We start from the raw sequence: 18,364 nt of genomic DNA on the forward strand, positions 1-18,364 counted from the left end.
CTCCCCAAACCCCATTTTGGAGAGCACATCCACCATGTAGGTATGCGATATTCTGTCAAAGGCCTTCTCCTGATCCAAGCTGATGAGGCAGGTATCCACACCCCTGTCCTGTACATAGGCAATCGTATCCCTGAGCAGCGCGAGGCTGTCAGAGATCTTGTGGATGTAGTTGCAGCCTCCTGCCGCCTGGTGTTAGTGTGACTTGGTGGAGCTGCAGCCAACCGCTATCAAGAGCCCCTGTTACTGCGTGTAGCTGCAGGAGAATGGGTGTGGCGACAGGACACTGCCCGGTGTCGCTGCGTCTGTGTGTACTTGCAGAGATTCACCGCCCAGTGTCGCTGTGCGTGCGTGTAGTTACAGGGACTCACCGCCCGGTGTAACTGTGTCTGTGTCTAGTTACAGAGATTCACCGCCCGGTGTCACTGTGTCTGTGTGTAGTTACAGAGATTCACCGCCCGGTGTCGCTGTGAGTGGCTGTAGTTACAGGGACTGGCCGGCCAGTGTCGCTGTGAGTGGGTGTAGTTACAGAGATTCACCGCCCGGTGTCGCTGTGAGTGGGTGTAGTTACAGGGTCTGGCCGGCCGGTGTCGCTGTGAGTGGGTGTAGTTACAGGGACTGGCCGGCCGGTGTCGCTGTGAGTGGGTGTAGTTACAGGGATTGGCCGGCTGGTGTCGCTGTGAGTGGGTGTAGTTACAGGGACTGGCCGGCCGGTGTCGCTGTGAGTGGGTGTAGTTACAGGGTATGGCCGGCTGGTGTCGCTATGAGTGGGTGTAGTTACAGGGACTGGCCGGCCGGTGTCGCTGTGAGTGGGTGTAGTTACAGGGTATGGCCGGCTGGTGTCGCTGTGAGTGGGTGTAGTTACAGGGACTGGCCGGCTGGTGTCGCTGTGAGTGTGTGTAGTTACAGGGACTTGCCGGCCGGTGTCGCTGTGAGTGGGTGTAGTTACAGGGTCTGGCCGGCCGGTGTCGCTGTGAGTGGATGTAGTTACAGGGACTGGCCGGCCGGTGTCGCTGTGAGGTGTAGTTACAGGGATTGGCCGGCTGGTGTCGCTGTGAGTGGGTGTAGTTACAGGGACTGGCCGGCCGGTGTCGCTGTGAGTGGGTGTAGTTACAGGGTCTGGCCGGCTGGTGTCGCTGTGAGTGGGTGTAGTTACAGGGTCTGGCCGGCCGGTGTCGCTGTGCGTGTGTGTAGTTACAGGGTCTGGCCGGCCGGTGTCGCTGTGAGTGGGTGTAGTTACAGGAACTGGCCGGCCGGTGTCGCTGTGAGTGGACGGTTGCAGACGGTGCCGGAGTGGGCGGACGGGGCGGGGTGGAGCGGGAATGGAGAGATCGCGGAGCCGGAGACTGGAGTGAGGGTCAGAGGCCGGCGGCCCGGTAGGCGAGTGGTGATATTGGAAGGAGGGACACGGACGGTAGCCGGTAACCGAGGCCGGGATGAGTGTAAGGCCGTGAGAGGTGAGCGATTCCCGGTTACGTGACGGTGTTCGGCACTGAGGGGCCGCGGGGCCCGGTCCCCCCGCCCCGGTCTGTCCTCGGTCAGCACCTCCCCCGGCCGGGGCTGTGTCTCCGCTCAGTAGCCGCAGCTCTGGCGCCGCCTGGACCGCAGACATAAACAGTGTCGGCGCCTCCCCAGAGGAGAGGGCAGAGCCCGGAGCCCCCGGCCGGCGGGTGAGTTGAGGACAGATCCCGCTCCCCTCGGATCCACATCCCCGGGGCCAGAGCAGAAACCCCAACAAAATCAGCTCACCCAGACTCAGCCTGGGGAAGTGCCTGGCCCGGAGACCACAGTCTGTCCCCTTAATCCAGGGGAGGCTGTCCCCTTAATCCAGGGGAGGCTGTCCCCTTAATCTAGGGGAGGCTGTCCCCTTAATCCAGAGGAGGCTGTCCCCTTAATCCAGAGGAGGCTGTCCCCTTAATCCAGAGGAGGCTTTCCCCTTAATCCAGGGGAGGCATTCCCCTTAACCCAGGGGAGGTTTACCCCTTAATCCAGAGGAGGCTTTCCCCTTAATCCAGGGGAGGCTGTCCCCTTAATCCAGGAGAGGTTTACCCCTCAATCCAGGAGAGGTTTACCCCTCAATCCAGGAGAGGTTTACCCCTCAATCCAGGAGAGGTTTACCCCTCAATCCAGGAGAGGCTTTCTCCTTAATCCGGGGGAGGCTTTCCGCTTAATCCAGGAAGCACCTTTGCCCCGCGATCCGGGAGAGGCACCTTTGCCCCGCGATCCGGGAGAAGCTCCTTTGCCCCGCGATCCCGGAGAGGCTCCTTTGCCCAGCGATCCGGGAGAGGCTCCTTTGCCCCGCAATCGCGGAGAGGCTCCTTTGCCCCGCGATCGCGGAGAGGCTCCTTTGCCCCGCGATCGCGGAGAGGCTCCTTTGCCCCGCGATCGCGGAGAGGCTCCTTTGCCCCGCGATCGCGGAGAGGCTCCTTTGCCCCGCGATCGCGGAGAGGCTCCTTTGCCCCGCGATCGCGGAGAGGCTCCTTTGCCCAGTGATCCGGGAGAGGCTCCTTTGCCCCGCGATCGCGGAGAGGCCTTTCCCCTTGCCGCACGCGCAGGCATCCTGCCCATTTCTGCAGGTTGAAGCTGCCGCCCCTCTCGGTCCAGTTAGAGGCTGCCTCCAAAATCTGAATGATTATTTTCTCACTCTGATTTGCCCAAGCAGCTTTCTATCTAAAAGTTGAAGAAACTTTGTTTTAAAGCGATAGATGCTGTACAGGTTATGTGGTGTCTTTATTTCTCTGTAAGGAACAAAGAAAGATTTTGGTCACACTTTACCTGTTTCCTACTCTTAAAGTACTGGTGTTATTTCTCTCTGCCGTCCAGCCTTTGTTGGTGATGTTAATGTTTTTCCGCCTTTGTCAACATCTACCTATTTGAGACATACCTTGTTAGATATCAGCTCCACAAACTTGTGCAGTAGCTTCACTTACCCTTAGGTTTTCCTGAAATATCTATGTGAAAATTATAATTATATACCTGAAACTGTCACATTTTCTGTAAAAACAGAACCAGCTACCAGTTTGTACAAAACATGCTTTGCAGTATGTGTTGCTGCCCTCCTGTGTGGGAGTATGCTCTTTTCAGACTGTGCAAGCGATAGAAATGAAGCACTTGCACTGAGAAATCCCTTAAGTATTTTTTTTTGGGGGGGGAGACTCCCTTGGAACTCTAGTCCATTCTTTTAAGGTGCTGTTCTCTTATCAGTATCAGAGTGCCGTTCCTTTAATTTGGAACTTCCCATCCCAAATTATGATTCTTAATCATGTTGTGACCAAGGCCCCTTCAGGGGTACATATGAACATATGAATTAGGAGCAGGAGTAGGCCGCTCGACTCCTCGAGTCTGCTCCGCCATTCAATAAGATCGTAGCTAAGCTGATTGTAACCTTACCTCCACGTCCCCCGCCTCGCCTCCACGTCCCCCGCCTCGCCTCCCCGCCCCCCGCCTCACCTCCCCGCCCCCCACCACGCCTCCACATCCCCCGCTACCCATGATCAAGATTGTAATATCTTACTGAAAGATATACGATTGTTAGGGGGATGGCCGGGGAAGATACTGAGAAGATGTTTACCTTAGTGAGAGAATCTAGAACTAGGGGGCATAATAAGGGGTCACCAATTTAAGATGGAAATGAGGAATTTCTCTCCCAAAGGGTTGTTAATCTTTGGCATTCTCTACCCTAGAGAGCAGTGGAGACTGGGTCACTGAATGCATTCAAAGCTGAGATAGACAGATTGTTGAACTATAGCGGTGTCAAGGATTATGGGGCACAGGAAGGAAAGTGGCAATGAGGCCACAATCAGATCAATCATGATCTTATTGAATGGCAGAACAGACACAAGGGGCTGTATGGCTACTCCTATTTCTTATGTTCTTATAGTTTGCTATAGGCCATGGTCTTGTACATTAGTGTACCATGTTGAAAGACGGTACAAATTCCATCGTGCACCATGTTGAAAGACGGTACAAATTCCATCGTGCACCATGTTGAAAGACGGTACAAATTCCATTGTTTACCATGTTGAAAGACGGTACGAATTCCATTGTTTACCATGTTGAAAGACGGTATAAATTCCATGGTGTACCATGTTGAAAGACAGTACAAATTCCATGGTGTACCATGTTGAAAGACGGTACAAATTCCATGGTGTACCATGTTGAAAGACGGTACAAATTCCATGGTGTACCATGTTGAAAGACGGTACAAATTCCATGGTGTACCATGTTGAAAGACGGTACAAATTCCATGGTGTACCATGTTGAAAGACGGTACAAATTCCATAACAAAAACAGAATTACCTGGAAAAACTCAGCAGGTCTGGCAGCATCGGTGGAGAAGAAATCAGTTAACGTTTCGAGTCTTCATGACCCTTCGGCAGAACTGAAGCATAGTTAGGAGAAAGGTGAAATATAAGATGGTTTAAGGTGGGGGGGCGGGGGGAGAGAGAAGTTGAGGGTGTGGTGATTGTGGAGATAAGCAAGCAGTGATAGGAGCAGATAATCAAAAGATGTCACAGACAAAAGGATCAAAGAGGTGTTGAAGGTGGTGATATTGTCTAAGAAAAGTGCTAATTAAGAATGGAAGACAGGACACTCAAGGTACAGCTCTAGTGGGGGTGGGGTGGAAAGACTAACAAAGTTTTAGTTTTAGATTTAAAAATAATGGAAGTAGGTGGGAAAAGAAGAATCTATATAAATTATTGAAAAAAAAGGGAGGGGGGAGAAACGGGGTGGGGATGGGGGGAGGGGGAGTTTAAGATCTAAAGTTGTTGAATTCAATATTCAGCCCGGAAGGCTGTAAAGTGCCTAGTCGGAAGATGAGGTGCTGTTCCTCCAGTTTGCGTTGGGCTTCACTGGAACAATGCAGCAAGCCAAGGACAGACATGTGGGCAAGAGAACGGGGTGGAGTGTTAAAATGACAAGCGAAAGGGAAGTTTGGGTCTTTCTTGCGGACAGACCGCAGGTGTTCTGCAAAGCGGTCGCCCAGTTTGCGTTTGGTCTCTCCAATGTAGGGGAGACCGCATTGGGAGCAACGAATGCAGTAGACTAAGTTAGGGGAAATGCAAGTGAAATGCTGCTTCACTTGAAAGGAGTGTTTGGGCCCTTGGACGGTGAGGAGAGAGGAAGTGAAGGGGCAGGTGTTGCATCTTCTGTGTGGGCATGGGGAGGTGCCATAGGTGGGGGTTGAGGAGTAGGGGGTGATGGAGGAGTGGACCAGGGTGTCCCGGAGGGAACGATCCCTACGGAATGCCGTCAGGGGGGGTGAAGGGAAGATGTGTTTGGTGGTGGCATCATGCTGGAGTTGGCGGAAATGGCGGAGGATGATCCTTTGAATGCGGAGGCTGGTGGAGTGATAAGTGAGGACAAGGGGGACCCTATCATGTTTCTGGGAAGGAGGAGAAGGCGTGAGGGAGGATGCGCGGGATATGGGCCGGACACGGTTGAGGGCCCTGTCAACGACCGTGGGTGGAAAACCTCAGTTAAGGAAGAAGGAGGACATGTCAGAGGAGCTGTTTTTGAAGGTAGCGTCATCAGAACAGATGCGACGGAGGTGAAGGAACTGAGAGAATGGGATGGAGTCCTTACAGGAAGCGGGGTGTGAGGAGCTGTAGTCGAGGTAGCTGTGGGAGTCGGTAGGCTTGTAATGGATATTGGTGAACAGTCTATCATCAGAAATTGAGACAGAGAGGTCAAGGAAGGGAAGAGAAGTGTCAGAGATGGGCCATGTGAAAATGATGGAGGGGTGGAGATTGGAAGCAAAATTAATAAATTTTTCCAGGTCCCGACATGGTACAAATTCCATGGTGTACCATGTTGAAAGACGGTACAAATTCCATGATGTACCATGTTGAAAGACGGTACAAATTCCATGGTGTACCATGTTGAAAGACGGTACAAATTCCATGGTGTACCATGTTGAAAGACGGTACAAATTCCATTGTTTACCATTTTGAAAGACGGTACAAATTCCATTCTTTTTATTTCATATTCAGTTATTTTCCATTCTAGAGTTCCAATTTCAGCTGTGCTAATTGCACAGGACCTCCCCACCAGGCTGCTTGCATGCTTTATAGTAGCAAGCTAAGAGCGCCATTGGAGACGAGAGGTTACCCACATGGTTCTTTAGGTACAGGCGATGTTTGGGCAGGGAAAAGGAGAAGGAAGAGTAATGGTTCTTCAGACTTCTCCAATTCTTCCTTCTCTGCTGTTTTTCTCTTTCTGAATATTTCCATGACAAAGGCACTTTAGTCTTTCCTCAAGAGATAGAGCTGTAGCTGTTTTAGTTTTATTTTGAATGTTTCTTGCCTGGGGTTGGTCTCCATTTCAGCATTCAGGTAATTTCTGTCTTGCCCCTAAAGTGGAATTTTCTTAGTCCAGCCACTTTTCATGGAAGGCAACCAGTGCAGACCAATTCAACTTCAGCTTGGCCTAGTATGTTTTTGCTTGGCCAACGTTTCTTTTTAAATTATTGCCAGCTGCTAAATGAATGTATATAAGAGAGAAAATGTGGGGACATGGCAAAATGTATTATAAATACTGGAGTATTAATACAGGAGCACAGTCATGCCCTTGGACCCACCAATGAACTTAGTGACCTCTGCCAAGTGATGAAGGGCTGACAGTTCTTATCATTCCCATCACGGTCTCCTTGTTATCTAGCTAATTAGCATTAATAAAGCACCAAATTGATAGTGTAAGATGAAGTAGTGCCCATCTTTTTCTTGTGTTAGCTCCAGTTTTAAAACTTGAAACTGACACATTGCGAAAAAACTTAGGTCATCTTAGTTTTCTCAGCAAATTCAAACCCATTTCAGCAGGTTAAGCTTATGCCAGTAACTAGGTTTGGTATATATGAAACCAGGTGAACAGCACTGCACATTCTGTCTAACACTGACACAGCATAATGGAAATGTACAGGGCACGGTAGGGAGGTGAAATCAAGTGCATTGTTCTTTCAGAGAACTAGCGCGAATATGGTAGATTGCTTGGCTTCCTTCTTTGCTGCAAAGTTTTTTGCCTCTATGCCTCAGGCAGCAGTAGCAATACCTTACATAGTACATTTAACATAATGAAACGTCCCAAGATGTTTCACAGGAACTTTATAATGCAAAGTATGACATTGAGCCATGTAGGAAGATATTCGGGCAGATGATCAAAAGCTTTCTCAAAGAGTTAGATTTTAAAAAGGAGGAAAGTGAGGTGGAGAGGTGTAGGGAGGGTATTCCAGAGCTTGAGGCCTGGCTACTGAAGACACAGCCATCAATGGTGGAGCAATTATGATTAAGGATGCACAAGAGGTCAGAATCAGAGGAGCACAGATTTTACAGAGGTAGAGCTGGAGGAGATTACAGAGATAGGGAGGGACGAGGCCATGGAGGGATTGAAAGCAAAGGTGAGAATTTTAAAATCAAGATGTTTCTTGACAAGAAGCCAATGGAGATCAGCGAGCACAAATGGAAGGGGCGCAGGACTTGCTGCAAGTTATGACACGGGCAGCAGAGTTTTGGATGACCTCAAGTTTGCAGAGGGTAGAATGTGAGACACCAGCCAGGAGTTCATCAGAATAGTCAACAACTTGAAATTATACAACACCTTTAGCATCAAACAATCCCACGTCCTTCATGGAGATAGAAAGGAACAGACACTGAGCTTTAATGCAAAATCAAACTATTCCAGACGCTGGTAATCTGAAATCAAAACAGAAAATGCTGGAAATACTCAGCAGGTCAGACAGCATCTGGGAGAGAGAAACAGAGGTCATGTTTCAGGTCGCTGACCTTTCATCAGAACTAATTAAAAATGTAACAGGTTTTAAGCAAGTACAGTGGCAGGGAAAGGGAGGAAAGAATAAAAGAGAGGATCTGTGATAGGGTGGAAGACGAGAGAGGTGGCAACACAAAAGGCACCATAATTCCTTTTGCCATTTTTCTACCTTCCACCATCTCGCAGATCTTCCCTTTCATCTTCCCCCTTTCCCTGTCTTTATATGTTTAAAACCTGCTATATCTCTAAACTTTTCTAGATCAGACGAAAGGTCATCAACCTGAAACATTAACTCTTTTGCTTTCTCCACAGATGCTTCCTGACCTGCTGAGTATTTCAGCATTTCTGGACCATAATGGGTGAGTTAGAAGAGGTGATGGAAACTCAGCCAAAGACAGAGATGTAGAAAGGGAAGGGATTTAGGGAGGGGCTGAGATTGAAGACTCTGCCATAAATGATGGTGCCTCTTGTGTGCATCACCTGTACACTGTTATGCACTCAAAGTCTCTTGAGCCCTTTGTTCAATCTCTGCTGTCTCCTTTTGCCTGCTTTCTTGAAGCCCTCCTATTTTCCCCCTCAACTTTTGATTAAAGAGCTCAGTCACCCGTCTGTCCCTAATCTCTAGTTGTTTTTGCTGCGGCAACAACAGTTTGCATTTATATAGTTCGTTTAACGTATTATAATGTCCCAGGGAGGATGTCTTTCTTAGATTGAGCAGAATTGATCGTCTGAGTTTTGGAGCCAATTAACATAACAGAAAGTGACACAGCCTGAATCAGTGGATACGAGGAAAGATCCGGACTAGCAATTAGGCTGAATCCAGACTTGGTAGTTGAGCATTCCTTATACAACAACCTCATAGTGTTACGACTGGGATGGGAGGAGTGTGCAAATTATCAAGCCCCGCTACTCCGCAGGCATTAATTTAAATGTTTAATTTTCTCACTGAAATGGCCACTTGTGTACCTATACCTCTAGTACCCAGAAGAAAAGAGGCTCTGACCGGGCTTCTTTCAAAAACTCGGAATGATTAATTTATTTTAAAATAAAACTTTTTTTAACAAGTTGCAAGAACTAGTTAACACACAATTGTAATTGGGAAGTATAACTATCTCTTCGTAAAGAATTCCCCCAGCACACACACGCACACAGAGACAAAGGACAAACAGGTAGAATCTCTCTGCAGAGATGGACATTATAAAATAAAGGTTAAAGTCAGCAGGGTCTCGATGCTGGTCGATCTGGAGTTCTCTCGTGTGAAGACTGGTCCCGTTGAATGCTTGGAATTCTCACGTCTGGTTTCAGCTTTGCAGGTCCAAATGCAAACTAGTTACGCTCAGATGAGGGTTCCCTGGCTACAGGTTGATAGCCACACACAAGTTTAGGCAAAGTAAAGAGAGAGAGCCAGTCAAGGTAGCCTTCTTTTCTCGGCTTGTTCTCCAACAAGACTGCCTTCAAAACAAGCAGGTTCACAACTTAGTTTTTTTCCTCTCTCCCATGTGATTACTTTTTTGCCTTGCAGCTTTTTATTAATTAAAGAGCTTTGCAGTTCAACACAAACAAATTCCTCAGGTACCATATTGACCAGGTGATTTCTTGGAAGAGACCTGCTTGTTGACAGTTCCATGGTGAACTTATGACCTTTTAAAAAAAAATCCCAGGCTAGCATTCACATTCCAGATCATGCCAAATCCTTCCATTTTATAACATAAAACTTCAGCCTTGAGATATATGATTCTAGCAATAGTGTTTAATTGGACCGAGCAATCAAGTGTATCTATTTTCATGGTTGTAGTTCAGTATTAGATTTTTCAGATGCATCAGATTTGAAAATATGCAATTTGGATGAAACTCACCGTCACACTGATGTTGTTATTTATGGGTTTGTAAATGCTTAATTATGGTCTGTTAATCTTGTTTTAAATACAAAGTGTGTTTAATTTCAAGAGTATTTAGGAAATCATTACTGGTTGTATTGGGGAGAGAAATCAACTGCAAAAACATGGATGTAGAGATTTACATTCAATGCAGATATGGGCTTATGCCCTTATGGATTGATTAATCACATCTGCCTTGGCAAAATGAAAGGAAGCCAAGTGTTATGTATTGATGGCTAACCTTTGGCAGACACACATTTCCTGTAATCAGTCAATGTTTTGATTGTAAATAGAGACAGCATTGTGTTTTGAGAAGAAGGCTGCAAATAATCAGCAGCATAAATAATATCTTTAATTGCACAACATGAAAAGGAAGCAATCCTTGTATTCTAATGTGTAAGCACAAATCAAGGAAGTTCAGAGCATAACGTGGGTAAGAAGGGAAGGATTTGTAATGATAACTAGTATTCAGCAATCTCTTTTGCAAACCAAGGCTCTTAGTATATCTTGTATTGTGTGAGAATGAATTATCTGCCTTTTCTCAGGAGCAGCACGGAATTTGTGGTAGTTTGCAGTTCAATCCAGGGAAGGGGTAGGATGGAAGTTTGCTGTTGTCAGGAGGGGTGGAATGGTAAGTTACTGCAGCATAAAGGGATGGAATAGGAGATCGTGGATGTCATAGAGAGAAGTGCAAAAGTGCCAATTCATTTAAAGATTTATGGAGCACTGGAGACCCCACCTGCATGCAAATGGTCAGACCTGATTAAAAGATAATACACGAATAGTAGACATTAAATTTAAAAACTGAATTCGCTTTTTGAACTGAAATCTTCAACCCAAGTTGCTTAACTATTTCATACATTAAAATGTGGTGTCACTTTTCCAGCAGTGGCGATCAGCCAGGATGTTTGTTACTTGTTTGACCCTAATTTCTATTCACACTCTTTCTGTTGCTGGCATTAGTGGTGACATCCTTTAGCACTCACTTAGTTAACCTTTAGTTTCTTTAAACTATTTGCAGCAGTACGGGAAGTGAATATATAGGTTGGACAAACCTGAGAACATGCAACTGGCTGCTCCCTGAGAGTCTTGATCCTCCATTGCTTAATGCTGCTGGTCATTAATGTTTGTAAGAAGCAGAAATAATTTAAAAGTTGGTTCAGCAGCAGACCCTGGGCTCTAGACTTAGACAAAAACTGCAACTGCTATCCTACAACCAACTATACAAATTAAGTTTGAATAAACTGATCTAGATACTCGGCAAAGTAGAATTTGTGTTGATCACAGATCCTCATGTGAAGCAGTAATGAACACACGCTGTGCCTTGAGTGGGTTGACCAACTTTTAAACAGGCTAACCCATCTCTGCGCCTACCCTGTGAGGTAAAAAAGCAAATGTGCTTTGCCAATGTTAACTTTGCAGGAACCAGCTATTTTCCTTGTGTTCATGGGGGTGGGGGGTGGAGATAGGGAATCATACTGCAGGAAGCTGGATGGGGCTGATAAGAGGGTGTGGAGTGGGAATATGCAGCTGGAGGCTCTGTAAAATCTTAAGAAATTAGAAGGCTTACTGTAATCAGATATTATCTCTTGATGCTGACACCAGACTTCCAGGTGTGTGTTCAATGCAGTGACCATTATTATATTTGCTTCTTTATCATCTGTTGATGTTGCATGTTTTCCAAGAGTGTAAAGTTTTTTGGAAGTTTTCTTATCAAGAATGTCCATGCTTAAGTCATCCCAATGAAAAGAAACATTGATTACTGGTTTTTCAGAGAAGTGCTGTTTCAGCTCCAATAAATTAAAATGGAGATTGGATTTTAGATTGGAATCAGTCAATGCTCCAAAGGCCAGGGTGAAGAAACTCAGTGTACTCGCAAGATCTGCAGAATCTATTACACACGTTGTCATAAAACTGCTCAGTTCTGGGATTCGGTGGCTAGTTTAATGCTAACAGACTCAACGCTTTTGAGATTACTGATGTCTCAGAGTTTATAATTCAGGCTTGAGCAGTAATTGATGTAGAGAGCTGTAATGATCAACATTTTGGCTTTGATTTAGATACCCTTTCCAGTCAAGCAGAGGTATTGATTGTATAACAAGAGGATGATATTCCCTGTGAAAGATACACATTGACATTATTTATGCAGCAAATGTAAGAGGTCATTGAAAGATCCTGGTAGATAGTGTGAACAACAACAAAATACAACTTTATATAGCCTTTAATAGAATAAAATATCCCAAGAGCATTAGTAACCAATATTTGAAACTGTAGTAATTACAATTTTGATAAACATAGGATTGTAGCTTTAAGAATAATCCTGTGTTGTAAGATCACATGATCTGTGTAAACCAATCAGCTTGTAGCGCGGGGAACCCCTAGAGGAGAGTTCTTTGGGTATAGAGTTAGATGCACACATGTAGCTGCTGCTGCTGCCTTGTAACTAAAGTTCAATGTTTCCACCAAGAAAAGTTGCCTGGAAAACTCTAGAACAGACACCAAACCATTTGGGGAGATATTAGTATAGATGACCAAAAGCTTGGTGCAAAAAGGTAGGTTTTGCAGACCATCTTAAAGGAGGAAAGAGAAGCAGAGAGGTTTAGGAAAGAATTTAAGACCTTAGGACCTTGGCAACTGAAAACATGACCACCAATGGTAGAGCAACTAAAATGAGGCATACTTGAGGCCAGAAATAGAGAAGCGCAGATATCTTGGAGAGTTGTGGAGCTGAAGGGGATTACAGAGATAGAGAAAGGCAAAGTCATGGAGGGATTTAAAAACAAGGGCGAGAATTTTAAAATCGAGGCAGGGCTTGACTGGGAGCCAATGTAGGTCAGCAGGCACAGGGGTGATGGAACATGGTACAAGAAAGGATATGGGCAGCAGAGTTTTGGATGGCCATGTTTCGAGAGGGTAGAATGTAGAAGGTCACCCAGGAGTGCATTGGAATAGTCAAGTCTAGAGGTAATAAAGGCTTGAATGAAAGTTTCAGTAGTGGGTTAGCTGCAGAAGCAGCAGAGTTCGGTATTGGAAATAGGCAGTCTTAGTGCAGATAACTGGGCGGAAACTAATCTCAAATATAACATCAAGGTTGCAAACAGCTTGGTTCAGTCTTAGACAGTTGTCGAGGAGAAAATTGAATTTTGTGCCTAGGGAATGGGGTTTATAGTGGGGACCAAACAATTTGGTTTTTCTGATATTTAATTGGAGGAAATTTCTGCTCATCCAGTTCTAGATGTTGGATAAGCAGTCTAATAATTTAGCGACAGTGGAAGAGTGAGAGGTGGTGAGATAGCGCTGGATGTCATTGGCATACATGGGAAAACAACGCTGTGCTTTTGGATGTTGAGAGGCAGCATGTAGATGAGAAATAGAAGAGAGCCAAAGATAAATCCCTTGGGGACACCAGAAATAATGGTGTGAGAGCAGGACGAGCAGTGATGAAAAGTAATGCTCTGCATATGATTAGACAGTTAAAAATCGGGCAGGTGTAGTCCCACTCAGCTGGATGACATTGGAAAGGAGTTGGAGGAGGATCGTGTGCTCGACCTTGTCAGAGGCTGCAGATAAGTCAAAAAGGATGAGGAGGGAAAGTTCACCTTTGTCACAGTCACATAGGATTTAATCTGACATTTATAAAAATTGTTTTTCTACTGTGGCAGGAAAGGAAGCACGATTGGAAGGATCCAAGCATGGAGTTCTGGGAAAGTTGTTCACAGATTTGGAGGTGACAATACTTTCAAGGTCCTTGGAGAGGAAAGCGAGGTTGGAGATGGGACTGTAATTTGCAAGGGCCAGGAGGTCAAGGGTTAATTTTTGAGGAGAGGGGTGATGAACATGTGAAGGGTGGCGGGTGGCGAACTACCTGAAGAAAAAGAACTGTTAATAATATCAGCTAACATGGGGATCAGGAACGGAGGCTAGGTTGTCGGCAATTTAGTGAGAATAGGGTTGAAGAAGTAGGAAGTGGTTCTCATGGATAAGATGGGGCGATAAGAGAGAAACTAGAGAAAGATGCAAGTTCAGGGCTAGGACATTGGGGAGCTTCAGAGGAACTTTAGCCCAGTGGAGGCAAATGGTAGAGGTAGCTGATCAGATTGTCTCATTCTTGATGACAAAGTAGTCCATAAGCTCCTCGCATTTGATAGTTAATGTGAGGGTGGAGGAGACAGGGAAGAAAGCTTAGAGTTTAGAATTAGAAAGTTTACAGTGGAGAATGGAAGCTGGTGATTTATCTTTGTATTGCATTTCCAGGATCATCCTGAAATAGTGAGCAGCTCAGGCAGACAAGGAAAGGGCCTGGTAGTGTTTTTAAGTGGTTCAGCCAGACCTGCTATATACACCTAAGTCTGCAGTCCTTGAACTTGAGAGAACAGAGATGAGGTCTGTACCAGGAGAATGGCCAGAATAAGAGAGACTAATGGTTTTTTTTAGATTTGAAGGCATCAACGGTGGAGGTGAGGCTACAATTGAGCAAATCGGTAGCTGCAGAAACATCATGGGTAACAGACTGTGAACTCAGAGGAGCGAGACTAGGATAGTTGAGATGGAGGCTAAAATCACCAAGGATGAGAAGCCGCTAGGTGCAGAGACTGATGTAGGAAAGCAGTGAAGAAAGCTTGGTGAGAACAATTTTACGGTACTTGGGTGGATGACAGAGAACAGATTTTAAACAAGAGGCGAGGGGGATGAGACATGGTGAGAGGCTCAAAGGAGGAGAAAGTGCCAGAGCAGTTGGAGGACAGAACAAAGTGTGATATGGTGAGAAGAGCTACACCCGCTGCTACAATAGTCCGGGGGGGAAATTGGTGGAAGGTATCGCCAGACTGGGATTGGAGGGGGTGGGTGCGTGGTGTCAATTAGGGGGAAGCTGTCATTAACCCTCAGGCATGTTTCTGTCAAGGCCACAACGTTGATGTAACCATCCACAGCTCTCCCACTAAATAGCCTCAGTCTATCTCCCTCCCTGCTCTTAAAGGCTTTCTGATAATCCATCTCTGACTATTATGTTGGTCCCCTCCCTCCACAGCCCTCAAACAAAGGGTCATTGGTCACTCCTTTTTTTTCTTTGAAGTGTCTGCATTCTATTCCATTTGGTCAAGAGTGAATTGAGTCAAATGCTTCTTTGCCATCTTTATAGAAGTAGGAGGGGTTTATCAGGAATTCCAAAGATTCTTGTATTGGAGGCCATCATTTAGCAGAGAGCTTGTAAACCTCTGCACGTTTCTACCTCGCATTTCTCCTTCAGGATGTTCCTTAAAACCAAGCTTTTGGTTACCTGCCCTGACTGAGACGGTTTAGCCACCAATAGTGGAGGGGGTAAAGAAGAGAGAAAGAGATGCGCAAAAGACCAGTGCTAGAAAATTGGAGGGAACTTAAGGATAGAGAGGATTGCAATAGTAGTTTAGGTTGAGCCCTTTAGGTGTGGTGCAGTGGTGGAATAGTTAGATGAAGCAAAAGGAATTTAAATGTGATATTTTGGGCTCGAGAAGCCCACAAGGGCAGAGGTGATACATAAGTGGGGCTTAGTGCAGAGCGGGTTATGTGTGATTCATTTTTGGATGTATGGAGTTTATGGAGAGTGGAAGTTGGGAAACTGAGTAAAGGGGCATTGGAGAAATTGAGTCGAGGTGAAAAGCATTTTGATGGTGGTGGTGGTGAGGGGGGTGGTCGGCAAGGCAGAGAACATGCAGGCATTTTGTAGAGGTGATAGATAGTAAGTGGTCTTGACAGGGCATGAGGCTTTCTGAGGCCTGAAGCTGCTGATTGGCATTTTTAATTAAATATTTTAAATTCTGAGCATTTTCTCTTTCTCCCTCTCTCGAAAAAATATGCTTTAGTTAAAAACATTATTCCACTCGAGAATTCTTTTTAAGCACCATTGTTGACAATTTAGAGTGATGAGCATTCCTCGCTATAGTGCTTCAACCTGGTTTTACAGTGGTTGGTTCTGAGACATCTCAGATTATATTCTGTGGTAGGCTCCTAGTCGAATGAAGAAGGAAGGCTATCAGATTACATATTTTTACTATCCTTACTGTAGTAAGTGGCCAAAAAACATTCAACCTCTCAATTTTTGATGGCACCTGGTGCTGGTTGGAGTTTTTCCACAGTGACTTAGCCTTTATTAGATACTTGGAAGTCAGCGCTGCTTTTGCCAGTCAACAAGTGCAAATATAGCTCATGATGAGGCCCTGTATGGGGAATTAAATGAATTCAAAAATGAGGAAGATAGTATAACATTTGGAATTGCAACAATGTTAACCTGTTAACAAGCCCACCAATTGTGTTGATGCAACAAGTGCTGCAAAGGCAATCTTAAGATTTAAAAGCAATGAAGCGCTGGAATTGATTACAGGTTAACATCGCTGATTATGGTGCCCATGAAGCAGAGTGCTGTGGGTGGGAGTAAGGAATGAGATTGCAGAATCAACTAATTTTGCACAGTCTATAGTGATAAATACAGAATTGTTAAAATTCTGCAAAGCAGTACATTATTGTTAGTAAAACTCTCTTTTCCTTTTGCCTGACCCTAATGTGTTTCTGGTTTAGTATCATAATATTGCAAAATTCTACAACGTTGTCATGTTGCTGAGCTGTACAGAAAAGCTAAGCTGTCACAATAATGGCAGTTACAAAGAATGGGAATGATTGAATCTCTCAATAAGAAAACTTACGGTAAACAATACAAAACCATATGAATTATGAAAAACAGACATTGTAGCTTATTTTGAAAATTGTATCATCTCTTGAGGTTCAGATCTAAATCACCACTTACTGTTTGATTAATTATCCAATTCCTGAGTGTATTCCTGCCTCATAACATGCTTTCAAGAATTGCTCACTCTACAGCAGTTGCTGAGTAATTACAGACTTGCTTTATATTCTGTATGTGCTGTTTAGAGGTAAACATAGTTTGCATTACTGTAAGGCAGTGTTTTTAAAATTTGAGCACCTAAATATACAAACAGAGCAGCAGTAGGCCATTCAGCCCCTCAAGCCTGCTCCACCATTTAATAAGATCATGGCTGATCTGATAGTAACCTGAAATCTGCACCCCACCTACCCCCGATAACCTATCACCCCCTCGCTTACCAAGATTTTATCCACCTCTGCCTTAAAAAATATTCAAAAACTGCTTCCACCATCTTTTCAGGAAGAGAGTTCCAAAGACTCACGACCCTCTGAATAAAAAAAATTCACTTCATCTCTGTTTTAAATGAGCAACCCCTTATTTTTAACAGTGACCCCCTAGTTCTATATATTTATTAAACTAATAACACTTTGAGGCATTTTAGGCTATGAGAAGGTGTTCAAGGAAATATGTTCTTTGGATATGCTGCGTCTTCTGAAACCCTATTTATTTTTTATTTGCTGATCAGTTTGTTGTGAATTTTGAACATTTTCTGTTTTCATTAGAAAGATATACTTATTTTTAAGTAATGGATTCTTAGATTTACAGAATGTTGTGTCACTTTGAAGCTTCCTGAGATGCCTGGGCTATGAATGATGGACTTACTGAGTTTAGGTAACGTAATTGTTCATTCCCGTGAAGTGTCCAAAAGTCATACTTGACTTCATGCTCTACTAAGGTGAAGTGCCAATTTTGGCAATATTGATTTTCTTGCTGATTTTAATTGTGAGTAATTGTGCTTTGTTTTATGTCCATGTCCATATTTGTAAAGTTGAACAGTAATGTTTTAACACCAACAATTTGAAATTAAATCTCAGAGGACCTACTATGAGCCGTGGAGGATGGAGGAAACGTGCCAGCGAAGGGGATGGCTGGAGAGAATGGGTATGTTCAGCACAAATTTACCTTAATAATTCTGATTTTTATTTGTAAACATTTAATTTTGTCCACCAGACAATAGCAATTAAATCAAGTTTTAGTCAAATGAATTGCAGTTTCACTTTTTTGTGTCAGCCTGGCTCAATTGATAATATTCTTGCCTTTGAGTCAGAAGGCTGTGGACCTGCAAGTCCCACTCTAGGCCTCTGAACACAAAAGGCTAACATCCAAGATCAATACTGAGGGACTGAGGCATTATCAGAGATACCATCCTCTGGATGAGATGTTAAACCAGTTATCCACCTGCATGCTCCAATCATTTGGGTGGATATTTAAAATACCATAGCACCATTCTGAGAAGAGCATTAAAATCTCCTGGTGTCATAGTGTGCATGTCTCCCTCAGCCGACAGCAAAAGCAGAATATTTTTTCATCGCCAATTGACAGGATCTTGCTGTGTGTACCTTTACCTACATATTGTGTGAAGTGCCTTGAGAAATTTCTGAGAATTGTGATAAGGATTATGTAAATTAAAATATTTTATTTACGTTCAAGGAGACCTTTGCTAGTAGTGAAGTATCAAAATAAATTAATGAAGCTGAAAGTTCATAAAGTCTATTGAATTATCCTAGGGTGGCTACATGGCAGGAAAGATGGACAAACTGGAAAGACAGTTCAAATCAGAGACTCCTCTTCAACAAGAAAATGAAGGGACAGCATCTTGTATTTTCAGAGGTGTTGCAATTTATGTCAATGGTTACACAGGTACGTGGTGATTTAAAAATTTGATTCAGAGTAGCTGTAATCTTTCAGAAATCAATTTAATCTGTCTTCATGTCAGTAAGTTGAAGGTCAAATAGTAATTCATTTAAATAGAATGAGTCTCATTACATTTCAATGAACATTTGCCAGAAATAATGTTGGCAGGATAAAT

At 44.5% G+C, this 18,364-nt stretch overlaps 1 protein-coding gene across 2 annotated transcripts in view; it reads left to right on the top strand.

Annotated features, from left to right (window-relative positions):
* Positions 1–1,261: 1,261 nt before the first annotated feature.
* rev1 (REV1 DNA directed polymerase) overlaps positions 1,262–18,364 on the top strand; it is a 140,409-nt gene continuing 123,306 nt past the window's right edge. Inside the window, exons 1-4 of one of the 2 annotated variants that reach the window (XM_078545666.1) lie at positions 1,262–1,454; positions 8,074–8,120; positions 17,370–17,436; positions 18,063–18,195. In XM_078545666.1, coding sequence (XP_078401792.1) covers positions 8,074–8,120; positions 17,370–17,436; positions 18,063–18,195 — 247 coding nt within the window. In that variant the 5' untranslated portion in view covers positions 1,262–1,454. The remainder of the gene's footprint in view (positions 1,455–8,073; positions 8,121–17,369; positions 17,437–18,062; positions 18,196–18,364) is intronic. The other variant, XM_078545667.1, reaches the window with a different exon arrangement.

This window comes from Cetorhinus maximus, chromosome 7, assembly GCF_964194155.1.
Source record: "Cetorhinus maximus chromosome 7, sCetMax3.hap1.1, whole genome shotgun sequence".
Classification (NCBI taxonomy): Eukaryota; Metazoa; Chordata; class Chondrichthyes; order Lamniformes; family Cetorhinidae; genus Cetorhinus; species Cetorhinus maximus.